The 18437-nt window shown below is 35.8% G+C and overlaps 2 protein-coding genes across 2 annotated transcripts; one reads left to right on the forward strand and one right to left on the reverse strand.

Annotated features, from left to right (window-relative positions):
* Positions 1-4453: 4453 nt before the first annotated feature.
* On the reverse strand, positions 4454-6981 carry LOC125587682 (MLO-like protein 14). The gene is made up of 5 exons (XM_048758638.1): positions 6274-6981; positions 5924-5981; positions 5587-5825; positions 5361-5477; positions 4454-5205 (listed from the first exon to the last, which is right to left on the reverse strand). The coding sequence occupies exons 1-5, from the start codon at positions 6412-6414 to the stop codon at positions 5083-5085; spliced, it is 678 nt and encodes a 225-aa protein (XP_048614595.1). The 5' UTR covers positions 6415-6981; the 3' UTR covers positions 4454-5082.
* Positions 6982-17284: 10303 nt separating this feature from the next.
* LOC106358744 lies at positions 17285-17776 on the forward strand. The gene has a single exon (XM_013798549.1). The coding sequence runs from the start codon at positions 17285-17287 to the stop codon at positions 17774-17776; it is 492 nt and encodes a 163-aa protein (XP_013654003.1).
* The last annotated feature ends 661 nt before the right edge of the window (positions 17777-18437 follow it).

An 18437-nucleotide genomic window follows, 5' to 3' on the forward strand; every position in this document is an offset into this window, starting at 1 on the left:
GTAAATTGCGACAATAAATAAAAATAAGGTGATTGCTGACTGATTTTAAATCTCACTATCAAAAGAAGAGGATTTTTAAAAAATCTACTTATGAAAGGTTATTGGGTCTATTCATTAGAAACCTAATAAATCTTTTTTATGTAAAGTCATATGGTTATTTATTTTGCTTTTTCCTAAATTGATGCAGTTTAATTATTTTTCTTTTATTATAACATATAATGACATTAATATTACTCTTGGTTCGGACATACCATATTTAAGTGAATAAACTATAATAAACTGAATAAAAATACTACATTTATAATGTATAACTTTCATGATCACTATAGTTGTCACGTTTTTACAAAAATTCAAGGAAAGGACCGTATACTACTAATTGATTATGCGTTATATGTTTAAAATACAAATTTGTTAACTTATAAATACAGATGACCACTATGGTTATGTAGTTCTATAAACATTGATGAATAGTATATGATCGATACTATTAATACATGCATTTCTGTTAAATAATTATGATATAATTAAATATATTAATTTCTGACAAAAATTCCGAAATATATATATATCACCAAATTATATGCTTATTCATATATCACCAAATAAAGATAATACTATACTAATTTTATTATTTACATTTAAAAAAGTTAAATACCTATACGTAACAAACTATCTAAACAAAAAAAAAAGAATATGCTGTGAATATGCTTTTTTTTTGTCTTCGACTTATACAGACTATGTAAACCAAACCGGATGACCTGCATCCATGTGGACGACGAAAGACGGTTGCACCCTAGCACTACGGGCTAGACTATCCGTCTTTAAATTTTGCGTCCTTGGAACATAAATGATTTCTGATTGGAGGAAACTTTCTTTCAGGGTCTTGATGTCTTCCAAATAATTTGCAAAAACTGGTCATTCTTCTGGTTTCGAAACCATCTTTACCAGTTGAGAACAATCTGTTGCAAACATAACCTGAAATTGACGTAAATTCCTCATGCATTCCATTGCCCAGAGTAGCGCTTCCATTTCCGCATGAAGAGGAGAGAGGCTAGCCCGAACATTCCTCGCCCCTAACAGTCCATCAAATCCTTCTAGATTGCTGAGCCAACCTTGTCCGGAAAAAACTATCACCCTCTTTCCAGGAACCATTTGTGAAACACCATCTTCCTGGAATTGACAGCAGAGTCGTAACCGCAACTTGTGGCACTGTCCTCTGCTCATTCAATATCTGTGCGTCAGCCCAGAGTGTTGATTCTGTTTCTGCCAATTTAAGCGTATCTATGGGATCAATGTCCAGATTACTAAAAAAATTATTATTCCGACCTTTCCAAATGTACCATAGAATCTAAGCAAACTGATGATCCTCCGTCTGTGGTAGAACTCTCCAGAAGAGATGGTCCATATTTGTGAATAAAGAACTTGTTGGAAAAATTTCTGGATTTGATGGTATCTTCGAGAGAGCCCAAACCTGAAGTGTTGGAGGACATTCAAAAAACATATGGTTTATCGATTCCTCAGGGGCTCCAAATCTTGCACAACAGATATCCCCTTGAATCCCTCTCCCTTGTAGATTCCTCTTCACTGCTATACACCCTGTCAATAGTTGTCGTAGGAAATGTTTTAGCTTTGGTGGACACCATATTTTCCAGCAAAAAGCCTTCAATTCATCAACTGTGGGCCCTTTCAAAGTGGTGATCTAGCCCTATCTGGATAAATCCGTTCTACCTGATATCCTGATTTAACTGTATATTTCCCACTTTTTGTGAAATGCCATCAATCCCTGTCTATCTTCTGAGTCCTACTCAGTGGTATACTTTCTATAAGTTTCGCATCCTATGGGTCCACCAAAACCCAAATTTCCTGCAAGTTCCAAGTGCACGAAGTAGAGCCAATGGGAGAATCCACTGTAAGGTCCGGGTATAAATTGTGTTGATTTTTATTAGCTGGTCTCGGGCAAGTGGTTGGGAGCCATGGATCATTCCATACAAATATAGAAGAACCTAATCCCACCCGTTTGATTAGTCCTTTGCTTACCAGAGATCTAGCAGATACAGTACTCCGCCAGCCATATGACGGAGAATATGAACGAATCGGTTCCAGGGGTGAAGTAATTCTTGCAATACCGACCTTTAAAAACTCTAGAGAATAATGTGTTTGGCTTCTCTATTAGACTCCAAAACTGTTTACCAAGCATCGGTGTATTAAAATCAGTGATGTCTTTAAACCCTAGACCTCCTTCGTCTTTATCGACACATACTTTGTCCCATGATTTCCAGTGCATGTCTCTCGTGCTTCCCTCTGGACTCCACCAGAATTGTGCTACCGCACTCGTCAGTGTTTTCGCAGTTGCCTTAAGTAAACGATAGCAGGACATTACATGATTTGGTAATGCCGTAACCACTGATTTGATGATCATTTCCTTTCCTCCTTTTGTGAAAAACCTGAAGGCCCACCCATTGACTCTAGTATTTAATCGATCCTGAACAAAGCTAAAAACTTGTATCTTTCACCCCCCCCCCCAAATTCTTTGACAAACCAAGGTAAGATCTCATTCCTCCTAAATTCTGAATGCCTAGAATATCCCTTAACTCATGTCTTGTCGATTCCTCAATCTTGTGGCCAAATTAAATCGAAGACTTATCAAAATTTATAAGTTGACCTGATACTTCCTCATATTCCTTCAAAATCCTAAGAATGGTTTGACATTCTTCTTTTTGATCTTTACAAAAGAAAAGACTATCATCTGCAAAAAGCAAATGAGATATCGATGGACATGCTCTGGCTACTTTCATCTCCGTTAGTTGTTGCCCTCTCTCTACCTTTTTTATGTTTGCGATTAATGCCTCAGTGCAGAGAATAAATAAATAAGGAGATTATAGATCCCATTGACGTAAGCCCCTATGTTGAACAATGAGACCACAGGGCTGACCGTTTAGTAGGATCCGATATTGGACCGAGGATATACACTCCAACATCAATTTAATCCAATGAAGATCAAAACCCATTTTCCGTAATAATGCCTTGATAAAATCCATTCCACTCTATCATACGCTTTGCTCATATCCGTTTTAATCGTCATATACTTTCCTTGACATGTTTTATTGGTTCGCAATCCATGAAACATTTTCTGGGCTATAAGAATATTATCAGAAATCAATCTTCCTGCCACAAATGCCGATTGAGTTTCTGAAATGAGTAAGGGAAGATATATTTTCAATCGCGGACTCAAAACCTTCAAAATAATTTTATACCCTACATTACAGAGACTGATTGGTCTCAATTCCATCATCCTAGTAGGCCTCTCCGTCTTTGGAATCATACATATATTGGTAATATTTAATTTGGTATCCATTTCTCCTGAAACCAAAAAGTTATTCACCATCTCCACCAAGTCATTCTTAATAATTTGCCATGACATGAGTTTTGAAAGAAAAGAGATGTCATGTCATCCGGCTCAGACGCCTTCTTTGGATGCATTATGAACAAAGCCTCTTTAACCTCTTCCTCCGTCGCTATCCTCAACAGTCGTTGATTCATCTGAGGAGTGATACTCGGCGTAACCTCTGTCTGGAAACTATCAAACTCCGGTGGTGAGGATAACGTAAATAGATCTTCAAAATAGTTTATTGCCACCTTTTCCACCCAATTATCCTCTGTAATCCAAATTCACATCCGCATCATGTGGTATTCATCTCGGGATTTTAACACAAAATTTTATCATGCTTTGACGAAGCAATGCTGTGAATATGCTAAGTGGATATATTCTTAGATTTCTTTTGTTAATTATTTTTACAGTAGAATAGAACCTCTATAAATAAATAATGTTGTGACTTTGAAATTTTATTAATTTATAGAGATATTAATTTACAAAAATTTCCTTATTTATATTTCTTATTTTAAGATATACAGTGAAACCTCTATAAATTAATAATGTTGGGACTACACCAAAACTATAATTTTTTATTAATTTATTGAGATATAAATTTATCGATATACTAATTGAACCAAAAACTCGATTTGGGACTATAAGATTATATTATTTTATAGAGATTTTTAGTGCATATTAATTTATAGAGTATTAATTTAAAGAGGTTATACTGTATTTATTCAAAGATAAGAAAAAATATATTTGATTTTAATGTATATACTTAATTTTTATTTTTAAAATTTTGACATTTATATCAATTATATTATATTATTTGGTGTATATAATATATATTGCATAAAATTTAAATGTGGTTTTAGATATAATATTACTAAATCTCATCAAAATATAGTAAGTGTTAAAAATATAAAGATAATTTCATTGTGAATATAAAACAAACAATTTAATAATAAGTTCTTACTTATATAAAATATGTATACATATAAATTATTAATTTATAATTTTAATGGGACCATATATTTACATAGAATTTTCTAAAAAATTATTATCTTATTATTTTATCGATTTGTGTCAAATTTTGAACTGACCCAAGTTGGGACGGTAAAATTTATTAATTTATAGAGATTATTAATTTATCGATTATTTTATAGATGTTCTACTGTACTATTATCTAACCAAAAAATACTTAAAAATTAAATTACTTGGTCTACAAGTTTATTTATTAAGGCCAAGTACCTTTATTTCTATCAACCAAAATATATAATCGATTCTATTTATATTTTCTACCAAAATTTTTGGTAATCTACATTGATTACAAAATATTATATCATAACTTCTCTTAACTTACGTCGTCTACAAACCTCTCCTATTATAAATACTGACTAACTCGATATCCTTTAACCATTAACTTTATCAAAACTAAAACACCCGAAAAAAGCCAGCAAAAAAACGATTCCAAAAACATGGTTAATAATAAGCCGATGACCTTCTTGAAAGACCTCAAACCACACAAGACTGCTTGGCGCGTATAGGTCAAAGTCCTCCACTCATGGAGACAATGGACCAAAATTGCCGGTGATTGATTGGAACACTTTTTAATAGTATAGATATTTAATAAATAGTTATAAATTCATTCAAATTTTATAAAACAATCAACCCAAAAATACCCGCGCGGGTCAAAATCTTGGTTTTAGTTATAATAGAGTAGGAATCTTTTGTGCTAATCTGAAAGGAGTAGATAACACTATGTGCTCACCTGTTAAGCAATCATTTCGATCCATCTGAGCCTCGTCTTCCCAGATCCTCCATCTATGAATCTGGAAAAAATAGGCAAATTAAAAATACTAATTCATATAGGATATTGAATCATTTAAGAAGTATATATGCAAGGAGAAGCAACAAATTCATAACTCTTATATACAAAAACTTCAGTAGATAAAAGTAAAACTAAGTTAATGTTTGATGATGTTACCTTCACGATTGCAAGGAGCATAGTCAAGCAGCTGTAAGTTACATGTGTGACTGCCATTATAAATATGAAGCGATGCAATTGTTCCATGCCTTCATATGAAACAAATGGCTCATGTCCCTGTTAAGTAGATAATATTATGTCTTTTGACTACTCTATAGATCTTTGGTTTGTTAATTTTTATCACATGATAGAGACTATATATCACAAAATGAGTTTAATAGAAAACCTCACTGCAAGTAGTCTCGCCAATGCCAACCAATCTTCTCCTCAAGATGTGGAAGAAAGGAGATCTCGTCAACCGAGTCCGTTTGACAGATGAAATAGTACTATCATGTTCCTCAATGATCTCAGACCGGGAACATGGGACAAATCTGTTGTCGTAGAAACTTGAAGAAACGCATATGTTAGCTATTGTGCTAGAGATAGCTGTAAGAAGAAGAGATATGAATCCGAGCAGCATCAGCTCTGTAAAGAAAACCATTTCAAAAACCAATAAATATATAGGACAAAACTATTACTAAACATATATATTATTACATTGTTTAATATATTGATACACCAACCTTCTTTCATTTTCTCTAATGCAGCAAACAAAGGTTTCCTCTTTGTTTTCCGCAACCACTATGGACAAAATAGAACTCAAAAAGTTATAACAAAACGAAAAATAAAAGAGCATTTAAAGTTACAAAAAACTTTAACAATTGGCTCCTGAGGATATACAAAAAAATGGAAGTCAACCATACTTTAAAATTCCCATAATTCTTGTCAAGGCTAAGTATTTGAAAATTTCCATAATTTATTTCGGTTCATCGATTCAATAAGTCTGGAGGCAAGCATTCTAATTGAAGAATATAGAAACAAAAATGCAAAGACAGTCATAATGCAAAGAATATATATATTTATAGGTACTTACGTTACTAAGCCGATGAATGGAACGCTCAACAATCAAAGAAACAACTACAAAGACAGTCAAAACTGTAGCAACGGACCAAGTTGGTGTTAGACCCAACGTTCTCTCCCTTGGTTCTGCTCCATAATCATTTTCTTCTCTCATTGCTGCGTCTTTCCTTTGTTTTTTTTTTTTAAATTCCAATAGATTACTCACAATATATTCTTCTTGTGCAAGAAGTTTAGGCTGTAAAATCTAGATAGATCATAATCCTGTATTTAAAATAAGAGTCTCTTAAAATAATCAACCGTATAGAAGAGTTAAAACTCGACGGAAAGCTGTAAACTAAAAAAGGAAATAATAAAAACTAGGAGAACTTACTTACGGGGACAGAGAATCACTCGAGTATAGTCTTGTTAGCAAAGAAGATGATTGAGAGACTGGTGAAGAAATACCACATAAAGAGAGAAGAGAAGGCTTTTTTATAGCAAAGGTTTACTGAAAGCTAAAGATTTTAACAAACATTTCGTTCTACTCTCGAAAAGATTATATACTCAAGTAATTAATTAAGCCTATAATGAAGATTTGGTTAAATTATTAAAAACAGAATGTGGATTGACAGCATAGTTGTAGGATCTAGAGGAATCAAATTGGAAACTGGCCAACTCAATAAATGCATGTGTGGATCTTGATTCCCGTAATTAGAACAACTATTTTATTGTTGATAAGAAACAGAACAACCAATAGTTATATAATCGATCGATCAATTATGTATTCGTTTGATTTAGCCTCCTTGTCTATTCTTAAAACTGAACTCGTTTTCTACGCTAACAAAGAGAGAAACTTAATTATAAACCATCCACTTGGTTTATATGGTAAAAAGTAAAGGTACTGGTTATCACATTATATAAAAAGTTATACTTATATGGTATTTGCTTCAATAAAGCCATCATTGGTCAAAATAAAGAGGCCATCGTTGGTCCTTATACATATGTTAGGCTGTTTTTCCATAATGGCCAACTGGTATGTATTTGTCTATTATATTGTTTTCTAGAAGTTATAATTAAATCGGATCATCTCATTTATTTATTCCATGTAATTATAAATAATGTTATTTAATGATGAATATGATAATGTCACTGGATTATATGAAGATATATGCATGCCAGTGTACCACTAGGTGATCAACAAATGATAATCTGGTTGGATTGACTTATCACTCAATTTGATAAAAGAAAAAAAATTTGCAGACCGAACATGGAGTAAATTTCGCATTATTATTAAACCCCTGACAAGTTAAAGCTGAGGACGCCAATTTGTACTTTTCTACTGTACTACTGATCGATTAGGGATCATAGTTCTTATCATAAATTTTATCAAACAGAGTTAACAATAATTGTAATTAAGCTAATGGACATGAGCATTTTAACTATTCTTGGACCCTTTGTCACTAGTAGTCTAGTACGTAGACTCACTTCGCTACTATACTACACTAGGTAAGGAATCCGCGTGGAAACTCATTTTTTATAAATATATATATCATGTCAAAACGTAAAACATATGTGTTTATATTTATTTATAGATAATATTAAAAATGTATATTCTATACTTTTAAATTACAACTAAAACACAAATACATCAATACTAATAAAATTATACATTTTTTATTATTTTAGGTAAGTTACTATAAAATTTTAAATTATATCAATTTATAATAAATAAATAAAATCTCTTATTAAACATAAAAATCTTTTTAAATAAAAAATGTGTCGTCAACGAAAAAGTACGAACGACTCATAACCTAAGAGGTACGAACACATAGTAAACTAAAGGATACAAACATTATGTGATTCAAGAGGTATGAACTTATTCCAAGGGGTGGACGAATGTGCCTTGAGTGAAGGTATGAATGTGTCATGACCGAAAAAGTTTAAAAGACGTGAACAAAAGGGTGTAAATTGAAATTGGGATCCATAAGACAAAAAAGTTTTCAGATAGGTAAAAACAGAAAAAACTAAGAAATATTAAGAAACTGATATATTATAATTTGGATAGACTTTTTATGTTATCGAGAAAAATTCATACTCTTATATCACCAGCACCATGGTTGACCATAAGATAAAAAAGTTTTTGGATGGGTAAAAACAGACAAAATCTAAGAAATATTAAAAAAATGATTAGGATAGAATTTTTATGTTGTCAAGAAAAGGTCATATTCTTGTATTACCAGCACCATGGTTGACCTTTAACATTCTCTCAGTGATGTCTCGTTCACACTTTTTCAGTCACGATCCATTCTTACCTCTTCGGTCATGATTCATTGGCACTCCTTTGGATATGACTCGTTTGCACCTTTTCATTCACGATCCATTCACGTTCTTTCAGTTACGATCCGTTCACACTCATTCGGTTACTATCCGTTTACTCCTTTTGGTCACGACACGTTTGCACTTTTTTGTCACAACCCATTTGCAATCTTTCGGTCATGACCATTTGCACTCTTTGGTCACGACCCGTTTGCAATTTTTCGGTCACGATCCATTCGCAACCTTTCGGTCACGATCCATTCGCAACCTTTCGGTCACGACCATTTGCAATATTTCAAACATGACCATTTGCACCCTTTCGATCATAACCCATTTGCACGCTTTCGGTCATAACTCATTTGCACGCTTTTGGTCATAGCCCATTTGTATCCTTTTTGTCATTGTCAAGATCCATTCGTATCCTTTTGGTCAAGATTAATTTCACATCCTTTCGGTCAAGAACTGTTTGCACCCTTTCGGTCAAGAACCGTTCACACCCTTTCGTTTATGACAGTTCACAGCCTTTCGGTCACGATCATTTTGTACATTTTCGGTGATAATACATTCACACCCCTTCAGTCACAACACTTTCGCACCCCTTGGATCATGATACGTGTGTACCTCTTGGATCATGTTCGTACCTCTTAGATTATGACGTGTTCATATCTCTTAAATTACAACACATTTATACCTCTTTGTTGATGACACTATATAAATATTTATAATTTTTAATCAGTGTTAATATGAAAAGTAAACTTATATGAAATTTTTTTGTATTTATTAGTATTGAGATGAAAATTTATGTCTTTTTTTGTTTTTACTTTACTCATATCTATATATTAATACTTCATAAATATTTGTAATTGTTTTAAATAGACCTTTTATGTTGGCCAGAAAAGATCATACTCTTATATCACTAACATCATGGGTGACCTTTAGCATTCTCTTGGTGATGTTTCGTTCTCACATTTTCAATAAGGATCCATTCTTACATCTTTTGTCATTATCCATTGACAGTGACACACCTTTGGTTACGACTCGTTCGCACCCTTTCAGTCAAGATCCATTCACACTCTTTTGGTAACAAATCGTTCACACCCTTTTGGTTATGATCCGTTCACACCCTTTTTGGTCATGACCCGTATACACTTTTTTGGTCACAACCCATTCGCAACCTTTCGATCACAACCATTTGCACCCTTTGGTCACGACCTGTTTGCAATTTTTCAGTCACGATCCCTTCGCAACCTTTCGGTCACGATCTTTTGCACCCTTTCGGTCATAACCCATTTGCACCCTTTGGTCACAGTCAAGATCCGTTCCCACCTTTTCAGTCAAGATTAATTTCACATCCTTTTGGTCAATATCCATTCGCACTTTTTCGTTTATGATCATTGGCATCTTTTCGGTCACGACCGTTTTGTATATTTTCGGTCAAAATACATTCACATTCTTTCAGTCACAAAATGTTCATACTCCTATCAAGATATGTTTGTATCTCTTGAATCACAACACGTTTATACCTCTTAGATTATGATGCGTTCATATCTCTTAAATCACAACACATTTGTACCTCTTCGTTGATGACACCACGTAAATATTTATCATTTTTTAATCATTGTTAATATGAAAACTGTGTCTCTTAAGTTTTTTTTATGAAAAGTTATTTTTATTAGTATTGAAATGAAAATTTATGTCTTTTGTTTTTACTTTATTCATATATATGAATAGTCACATCTTTCAATTTAAAGGTGGTTATTTTGAAATGATACTTATATGAATAGTCACAACTATTCAATTTAAATAGCCACATCTTTTCAAATTAAAAGTAATGATTTTGAAATGATATAAATATAAATAGTCACAACTTTTCATTTAAATAATTACATATTTTAAAATTAAATTCTAACTAATGCACAACTTTTGAAACAAATAACGAAAAGACACAACTTTAACAAGAAATAATCCTATAAAAATATACAATTTTTCAACATTGTTTGGGGTTTTCATGTAAAACATTTAAGAGATGCAACTTTTATGTATAAAACTTAAGAGATTCAAATTTTCATATTAATCAATACACTGATTTTTAGAAATAAAACAATTGTAAATATTTATGAAATATTAATTAATAGATATGAGCAAAATAAAAACGAAAAGACATAATTTTTCATCTCCATACTAATAAATACAACTTTTCATATAAAAAATTAAGAGATGAAACTTTAATATAGAAGAATAGTCACATTTTTGCTAGTTTAAAGGTGATTATTTTAAAATGATACTTATATGAATAGTCACAACTTTTCAATTGAAATAGTCACATCTTTTGAATCTGAAGGTAGTTACTTTGAAATGATACATATATGAATAGTCACAATTTTCATTTAAATAATTACATCTTTTTAATTTAAATACTAACTAATACACAACTCTTGAAACAAATAATGAAAGGACATATCTTAATATATCTAATGAAAAGACACAACTTTTAACAAGAAATAAAGTTCTTATAAAACACACAACTTTTTAACATTGTCTGGGTTTGCTATTATTAATTGTTTTTTTCTTCACCATTTTATTTGATTAGTGAAAATTATGCTTTGAGAAGGTATGGACATTAGACTATTTATAGATTTTCAAAAATTTGTTTGAAGAGTCACATATTTTGAATTAAAAGGTTGTGTCTTTTTGTAATAACATTTATATGAAGAGTCACAACTTTTTAATATAAATGGTCACATTCTTTCAATATAAATAGTTATTTTTAAATGAAAAGATACAACTTTTAATTGTTGAAAAGATACAACCTTTCAACATAAATGGAATTCACAACCTTTTGAATTAATTGGGATTGCTATTATTAGTAGATTACTACTGGCTGATCAGTGATCATAATTTCTTATAATAAATGTTATCAAACAAATTTGAGAATAATTGTAATTATGTTAAGTAGATGGACATGAGCATTCTAACAAGTCTTGGTCCCTTTATCACTAGTACGTACGTAGACTCGAATCTTGTAAGTAGTCAAGCCAAATCGCTACAACAAAACTTCCTCTTGATTTCTTCTAATGTGAATCACTTCTCATTAAATAACTAATCTTTAAATTTTTTTAGATCATATGCACTTGCAGATTTATCTCAAACATAACTTGCATAAAAGTGTAAGTCCATTATAATAATCAACTCAATTCTCTTAAATCTCTCTGCATACAACCCCTCCCCCCTCCTCCTCCCCCTCCCCACTTTATATATAAGGATAGGAGAATTACAAAGATTGTAATTTGTAATGAGAAATTGCACTCCTTATACAAACATAACCTCGTAATTTGCAGGGATGGAAATTGACCTTTTTAGATGATGTGTTTTTTTTAATGGCACTTTTACCCCTATATTGATATATCACGGTGAAAATGTTTTTTTCAATAAAAAACACTATAATCAATATATGCTTTGTTTCTGAAATAAAAAAATTGTTCATCTCTCTTCTTTCACATTTACATTGTTTACATCAAAAAAAAGAGATGATGAACAGCTCCACCTCTCTCTCTCTCTCTCTCTCTCTCTCTCTCTCTCTCTCTCTCTCTCTCTCTCTCTCTCTCTCTCTCTCTCTTCATCCTCCTCCCTCATCTTCCATGACCTCTTCATCTAAATCCCCTTTGTTTCCATCGACTGGTGTTTGCCCATTCCTCAGTTGGGTCGTCCCATCGAAGTTCTCTGAGAATATCTCATTCCATACTCACAGAGCTCGTGTCTCCGCCTCCGATTGTGTTCCTCCTTATCACCAATGATTGCCTGAATGGTCAGAGATACTCAAATCTCAAAAGGATGAGTCTTCACTAGATCGCTCTTCTTGCTGAGAACTGGAATTAAATACCTTTTGGCTGGTAGTATGTCATGTTTTAAATTTGAAAGTTTTTGTTATTTCCAGTTTTAATTGAAATCGTCATATTCCGATTGAAGCTTTACTTAATGAGGAGTGTTAATGACGACCATGATTTTGTTGTACATTCATGGTAAATTTTGAGAGAACCTTTTATTATCAGAAACAGTGTTAGCCGGATAAATATAATAGAAAATATTTTTTTTAATGGACTCACACTTTTATCATCCGGTTACCATCTTTTTGTTTTATTAGAGTTAAACGAACAAATTGGAACATAGCCATTCTTAGCTCAATCATACATAACATAGCCCTACCAAAGTGGGAAGCGAGAGTCTAACCCGAGGAGATATGACGAGAGAACTCGCTTTGGCTTCTCGGGTTTGTCATCAGAATGGAGAGTGAAGGAACATAGCCCCCGAAATGAGGCATATTCTGAACATTATGGACGCTCTGAATCCTCAGCTAAATCAACGAGACGATCCCTAGACTCTCAAAGAACAATTACTGAGGATCATCGTGGTATGCGAGACACTGGAAGAGGCTGGAAGTCCACTATGCCGGAGAAGAATAAATCTAGACTAGAGTGGAAACCGGTAGACCAGAATCAGAAAGAAACGCACACTGATAGAGATCGACACCAAAGATCAAAGGAAAAATCAGTAGTGAGGAACCTAGAACACTCGGAGAGAAGGGCCAAAGACAGCACTACGCCACCAACCATCCATAAGAATCTCCCCCTGGGAAAGGAAGTCACAGCAACACTAGGAACATATCAGCTTACGAATGCACACTCCTCACTCGTACAGCTAGATAATAACATTAATAACAACAAGGTTCTTTCTGATGAGGATATGGAAGATCAAGAAAATGATCGGGAGGCTGCTAAAAAGGGAACAAACAAGACGAATGAGGAGGAGCTGCCATTATATACCGAAGAGGAGATGGATAAATTTGCTGAGGAATACGCAGGTACAGAGATGGACGAAGACATGATTGCTGACGATGACCTCTTGGATGAACTCGAAGTTGAGAAAGAGGTGGGTAAAAAGATTGGAACAGAGGACCATGTTCCGAAACGTCAAGAAGACCCTCTGACTAAATCAACTAATGGAGAGCAGAATAAGCGGAAACCAGTCTTGGGGAGAGACCAAGAAACACGAGCGGGCACAAAGGAGCATAAGGATGGAAGCAAGGCAAAGGTCCCCACTGGGCAGAGTAAGAGAAGAGGTCTGAGAAGCCTTGATAGCAAGGGAACCTTAGCATCCAAAAAGCTTGCTGTAAGAGGCCGTGCTTCTCCAAAGGGTAAACTAGTTCGTTCTAGCCGTGCTCCTATAGAGAGAAGCTCCACCTCGCACCGCTTCCCTCCCAATGAGGTGTACCCGTCTTCAATGAAAAACAAAAGATCGTCTGCTGCTTCAGGTTTGGTGGGGTTCCAGAACCCACCCAATCCTCAGATATGAGTGCAATCGCTTGGAACTGTCAAGGGGCAGGAGCCTACTTGACTAAGCAGCACCTGCGGGAGTTGCACCGTTGCTTTCATGCTAATTTTCTTTTTCTTTCAGAAACAAAAAATATTTTTTCTTTTTTGCAAGACTTTCAGATTGAGTTTGGTTATGATCATTTGTTCACCGTTGACCCTTGTGGTCGTAGTGGTGGACTGGCTTTATTTTATATGGATGATGCTGCGGTTGATATTAAATTTTCTAATAATCGTATGATTGATATAGAAGCGCAGATGGAGGGACACAAAGTGCACATTACCTTCGTGTATGGAGATCCGGTGGTGGAACACAGTGAAGTGGTATGGGAACGCCTACTAAGTATTAATGCGAATAGAACTGGCCCATGGTTACTTATGGGAGACTTTAATGAGATCATGAAGAACGAGGAAAAAAAAGGAGGAAGAAAGCGACCTGATTCTTCTTTTCTCCCTTTTAAGAATATGATGGCCGGCTGTGGGATGATAGAATTCCCGTCGGTGGGGAACCCCTTCTCATGGGCAGGGAGAACCCGAGCTGGTAGAGTGCAATGTCGACTTGACAGAGCAGTAGGCAATGAGGAGTGGCATGATATTTTTTCCCACACGTTTGTGGAGTATTTACTGCGTTGGGGTTCTGATCATCGGCCTATTTTGGCTCGTTTCCTAGTAAAAGCAAAACAGAACAAACGATGCTTCAAATTTGATAGAAGATGGCTAGGAAAGGAAGGGTTTCATGAGACAGTGCGGTCGGAGTGGGATTCAGCGAATCAGGATGGTCATGCAGGTTTGTATGATAAGATCTGCTCGACAAGAAAGGCAATATCTCGCTGGAAGAGACGAAACCCGACAAATAATGCGATCTTGATAGCGGAGCTCAAGGAACGACTAGAGAAGGCACAAGAGGATGATTTAGTATCGAGCGAAGAAGAGCTAGAGCTCAAATGGAAACTCTGTGCGGCATAGAGGGAAGAAGAATTATTCTGGAAACAAAAGAGTAGAATGCTACGGTTAAGAGGAGGAGATCGAAATACCAGATATTTCCATGCTAAACCAAAGCAGCGACGAGCTAGAAACCGGATCACGCGAATAAGGAACTTTATGAATCAATGGGTGGAAACATAAGAAGGTATCGCGGCCGTAGCATCAGAGTATTTCCAGAATCTCTTCACAACTTCAAAATCCTTCTACTATCGAAGATACTATCCGGTATATTACCGAGTCTGTAAGTACAGAAATGAATCAAAAGCTTACAAAAATCCCTCACGATGAGGAGATACGGGAGGCAGTATTCGCAATTAATCCAGAAAAGGCCCCTGGTCCCGATGGAATGACTAGTTTATTCTACCAACGTTTCTGGAAGACCATTGGGAAAGACGTGTGCTCGATGGTGAGGGAGTTCTTTATAACAGAAGAGTTTGATGCAAGACTTAACCAGACGAATATCTGTCTTATTCCAAAGACAGATAGGCCAACATCGATTACGGAGTTCCGACCCATCAGTCTTTGTAATGTCGGGTATAAGATTATTTCAAAGATCCTCTCATCCAGACTGAAGTGAATACTGCCGCAGATCATCTCGGAGACACAATCGGCCTTCGTGGCTGGTCGGTTGATCACAGATAATATCCTGGTAGCACAAGAGATGTTTCATGCACTTCGGACGAACCAAAGCTGTAAAGGAAAGTTCGTCGCTATTAAGACCGATATGAGCAAAGCTTACGATCGGGTAGAATGGAGCTTTATGGAAGCTCTACTGCTCAAATTCGGTTTTTATGCTTGGTGGGTACAACTGATTATGAAATGCATTTCTTCGGTATCGTATCAAGTGCTGATAAATGGTGAATCCAAAGGAGAAATCACTCCATCGCGTGGGCTACGACAAGGAGATCCCCTATCGCCCTTTCTCTTCATACTTTGCACTGAGGTCCTGATCTCTCATATTAAACATGTTGAGAGTACAAAAAAGATAGCAGGAAACAAGATAGCGAGAGAAAGCCCAACCATATCCCATCTACTATTTGCGGATGATAGCCTTTTCTTCTGTAAAGCGGAGCAATCCCAATGCGAGGAACTGGTTCAAATCATCGACGTCTATGGGGAAGCCTCAGGACAACAACTGAATAAAGAAAAATCTTCAGTTATGTTCGGTTATAAGGTCATAGCTTCTACTAAAAACGAAATGAAAATATCTCTCGGAATCTCAAAAGAAGGTGGAATGGGAATGTACCTGGGAATGCCAGAAAAGATTTGTGGTTCGAAAAAGAAAGTTTTTTCCTACGTTCAGGAGAGATTGAATAACCGTATCAATGGGTGGTCGAGTAAGCTCCTATCCAAAGGAGGCAAAGAAGTACAGATCAAGACAGTAGCTCAAGCGACTCCAACCTATACGATATCTTGTTATCTACTACCACAAGATATATGCCATAAACTTTCCGCCGCAGTGGCGCGATTATGGTGGAGTGCACGGAATAATAACAAAGGTCTACATTGGGTAGCCTGGGATAAAATCTGTGTACCGACGGAAGAAGGAGGTCTGGGGTTCCGTAACTTCCATGACTTTAACTTGGCTCTTCTAGCCAAACAGGTCTGGCGGTTGCTTGTGCTTCCAGATTCTCTACTAGCTCGGGTCTTGAAAGGTAGATACTATAGACATTCTAATCCGCTTACAACACCCAAGGCTTATAATGCTTCGTTGGGGTGGAACAGCCTGATGGCAGCAAAGCAAGTGCTCCAGGAACGGCTCCGACGGACGATTGGCACGGGGGCAGATACAAAGGTATGGGAACACTTATGGATCCCTACTGAGATAGCCCGGCCGGCAATTCCAAGGAATGGAGCGCAAGACCCTGCTCTTAGAGTCCATCACCTTATCGACTTTGATAGGAAGGTCTGGAATGAAAACTTGCTGCATGAGTTTATCGACGCAGGAGATATTCCCCAGATCCTGTCCTTGAAGATAAGTCGGACATGAAGAAAAGATAGCTACACATGGGATTTCACTAAATCTGGAGCTTACACAGTTAGATCGGGCTATAAAATAGCAAATCAACAGCGAAGAAGACTCCAAGAGAATGCGACAGGGGAGCCAAGTACGACGGCCTTGAAGAAAGCAATCTGGACACTCAAATGTCCCCGTAAGATAAAGCACTTCCTGTGGAGCGTACCCTTTGGATATGTGGCATCAGCGAGTAAGTTAAAAGAGAGACACTGTGGAACGGATGAAACATGTCAGAGATGTGGAGAGGAAAATGAAACAATAAACCATATTTTATTTGAGTGCCCCTTGCAGCTCAGTGCTGAGCGCTCTCAACGATCCCGACAAATCCGGGCGTTTTCCCGTGCTCTTCTATCTATGCGAATATGGATACACTTTTGGGCTACATCAGAGAACCTAGGATGCAGGCAGCAAACGTCTCGATGTTCCCGTGGTTGTTGTGGTTCATATGGAAAGCTCGCAATGATATGTGTTTTACTGCAAAGAACGTATCGCCTTTGGACACAGTTCAGCACGCAAGGCAGGAGGCAGAGGAGTGGAGAGTTGCTCAAATAGTCGAGGAAGTCATCGAGGAGGAGCAGGTGGAGCGGGAGCTAGAACAACCGGTGGTACAGCCAGCTCGGTGTAGATGGAAGTGCCAGGTGGATGCTTCTTGGAAATCGACAACAAAAGGGGTAGGAGTCGGCTTTGTACTGCTCGACGATGACCGCGTGATCATGGTGGGACTTAGGAACTACACTCGAGCAGCCTCTCCCTTACAGGCGGAAGCGGAGGGCCTCAGTTGGGCCATGAAGGAGCTGCTCCATCGCGACTTCAAAGACGTTAGGTTTGAGTCTGACTGTCAACAGCTGGTCTGAATCATCCAACAAACATCACCGTGGCCGGCTCTTGAACCGGAATTGGACGAGATTGATTTCTTTAAATCAGAGTTCTCAGAGTTCTCAATATCTTTTATTGCACGTTCTGAAAACATCCGTGCGGATTGCTTGTCAAAAGCAAGTCGATCACGAGATAACCCCTTTTCTTTCGTAGACGTTAAGGTTCCACGCTTGCTAGCTTATGAAGCTCGCTTGTTTGAACCTTTAGCAGATTAATGAAATAAGTTATTTGATGCCAAAAAAAAAAATACATAATTATATTTCAAATATTATCCGTTTACGAATTGACATAACCATCATCAGATCCAATAGCCGGTAATTTTAACTCAAAACATTAGTCAATATGTAAAGTATCCGGATAAATCACAATATAATCATGCTAATTTATGAAAATATAAAAAAACCACATTTAACCGTGTTAATTTACATATCAACTATATGATTTGATATTTATTAGCCGGCTAAAATAAGTCAAAATAAAATCAAGGAAAATAAATACAAAAACATATATTTGTTAACCGGCTAAAATAACTTAATATCTAGAAACATATACATATTAGCCGGCTAAAATAAGTCAAAATAAAATCAAGGAAAATAAATACAAAAACATATATTTGTTAACCGGTTAAATTAACTTAAT

This window comes from Brassica napus, chromosome C5 (genome assembly GCF_020379485.1).
Source record: "Brassica napus cultivar Da-Ae chromosome C5, Da-Ae, whole genome shotgun sequence".
Lineage (NCBI taxonomy): Eukaryota > Viridiplantae > Streptophyta > Magnoliopsida > Brassicales > Brassicaceae > Brassica > Brassica napus.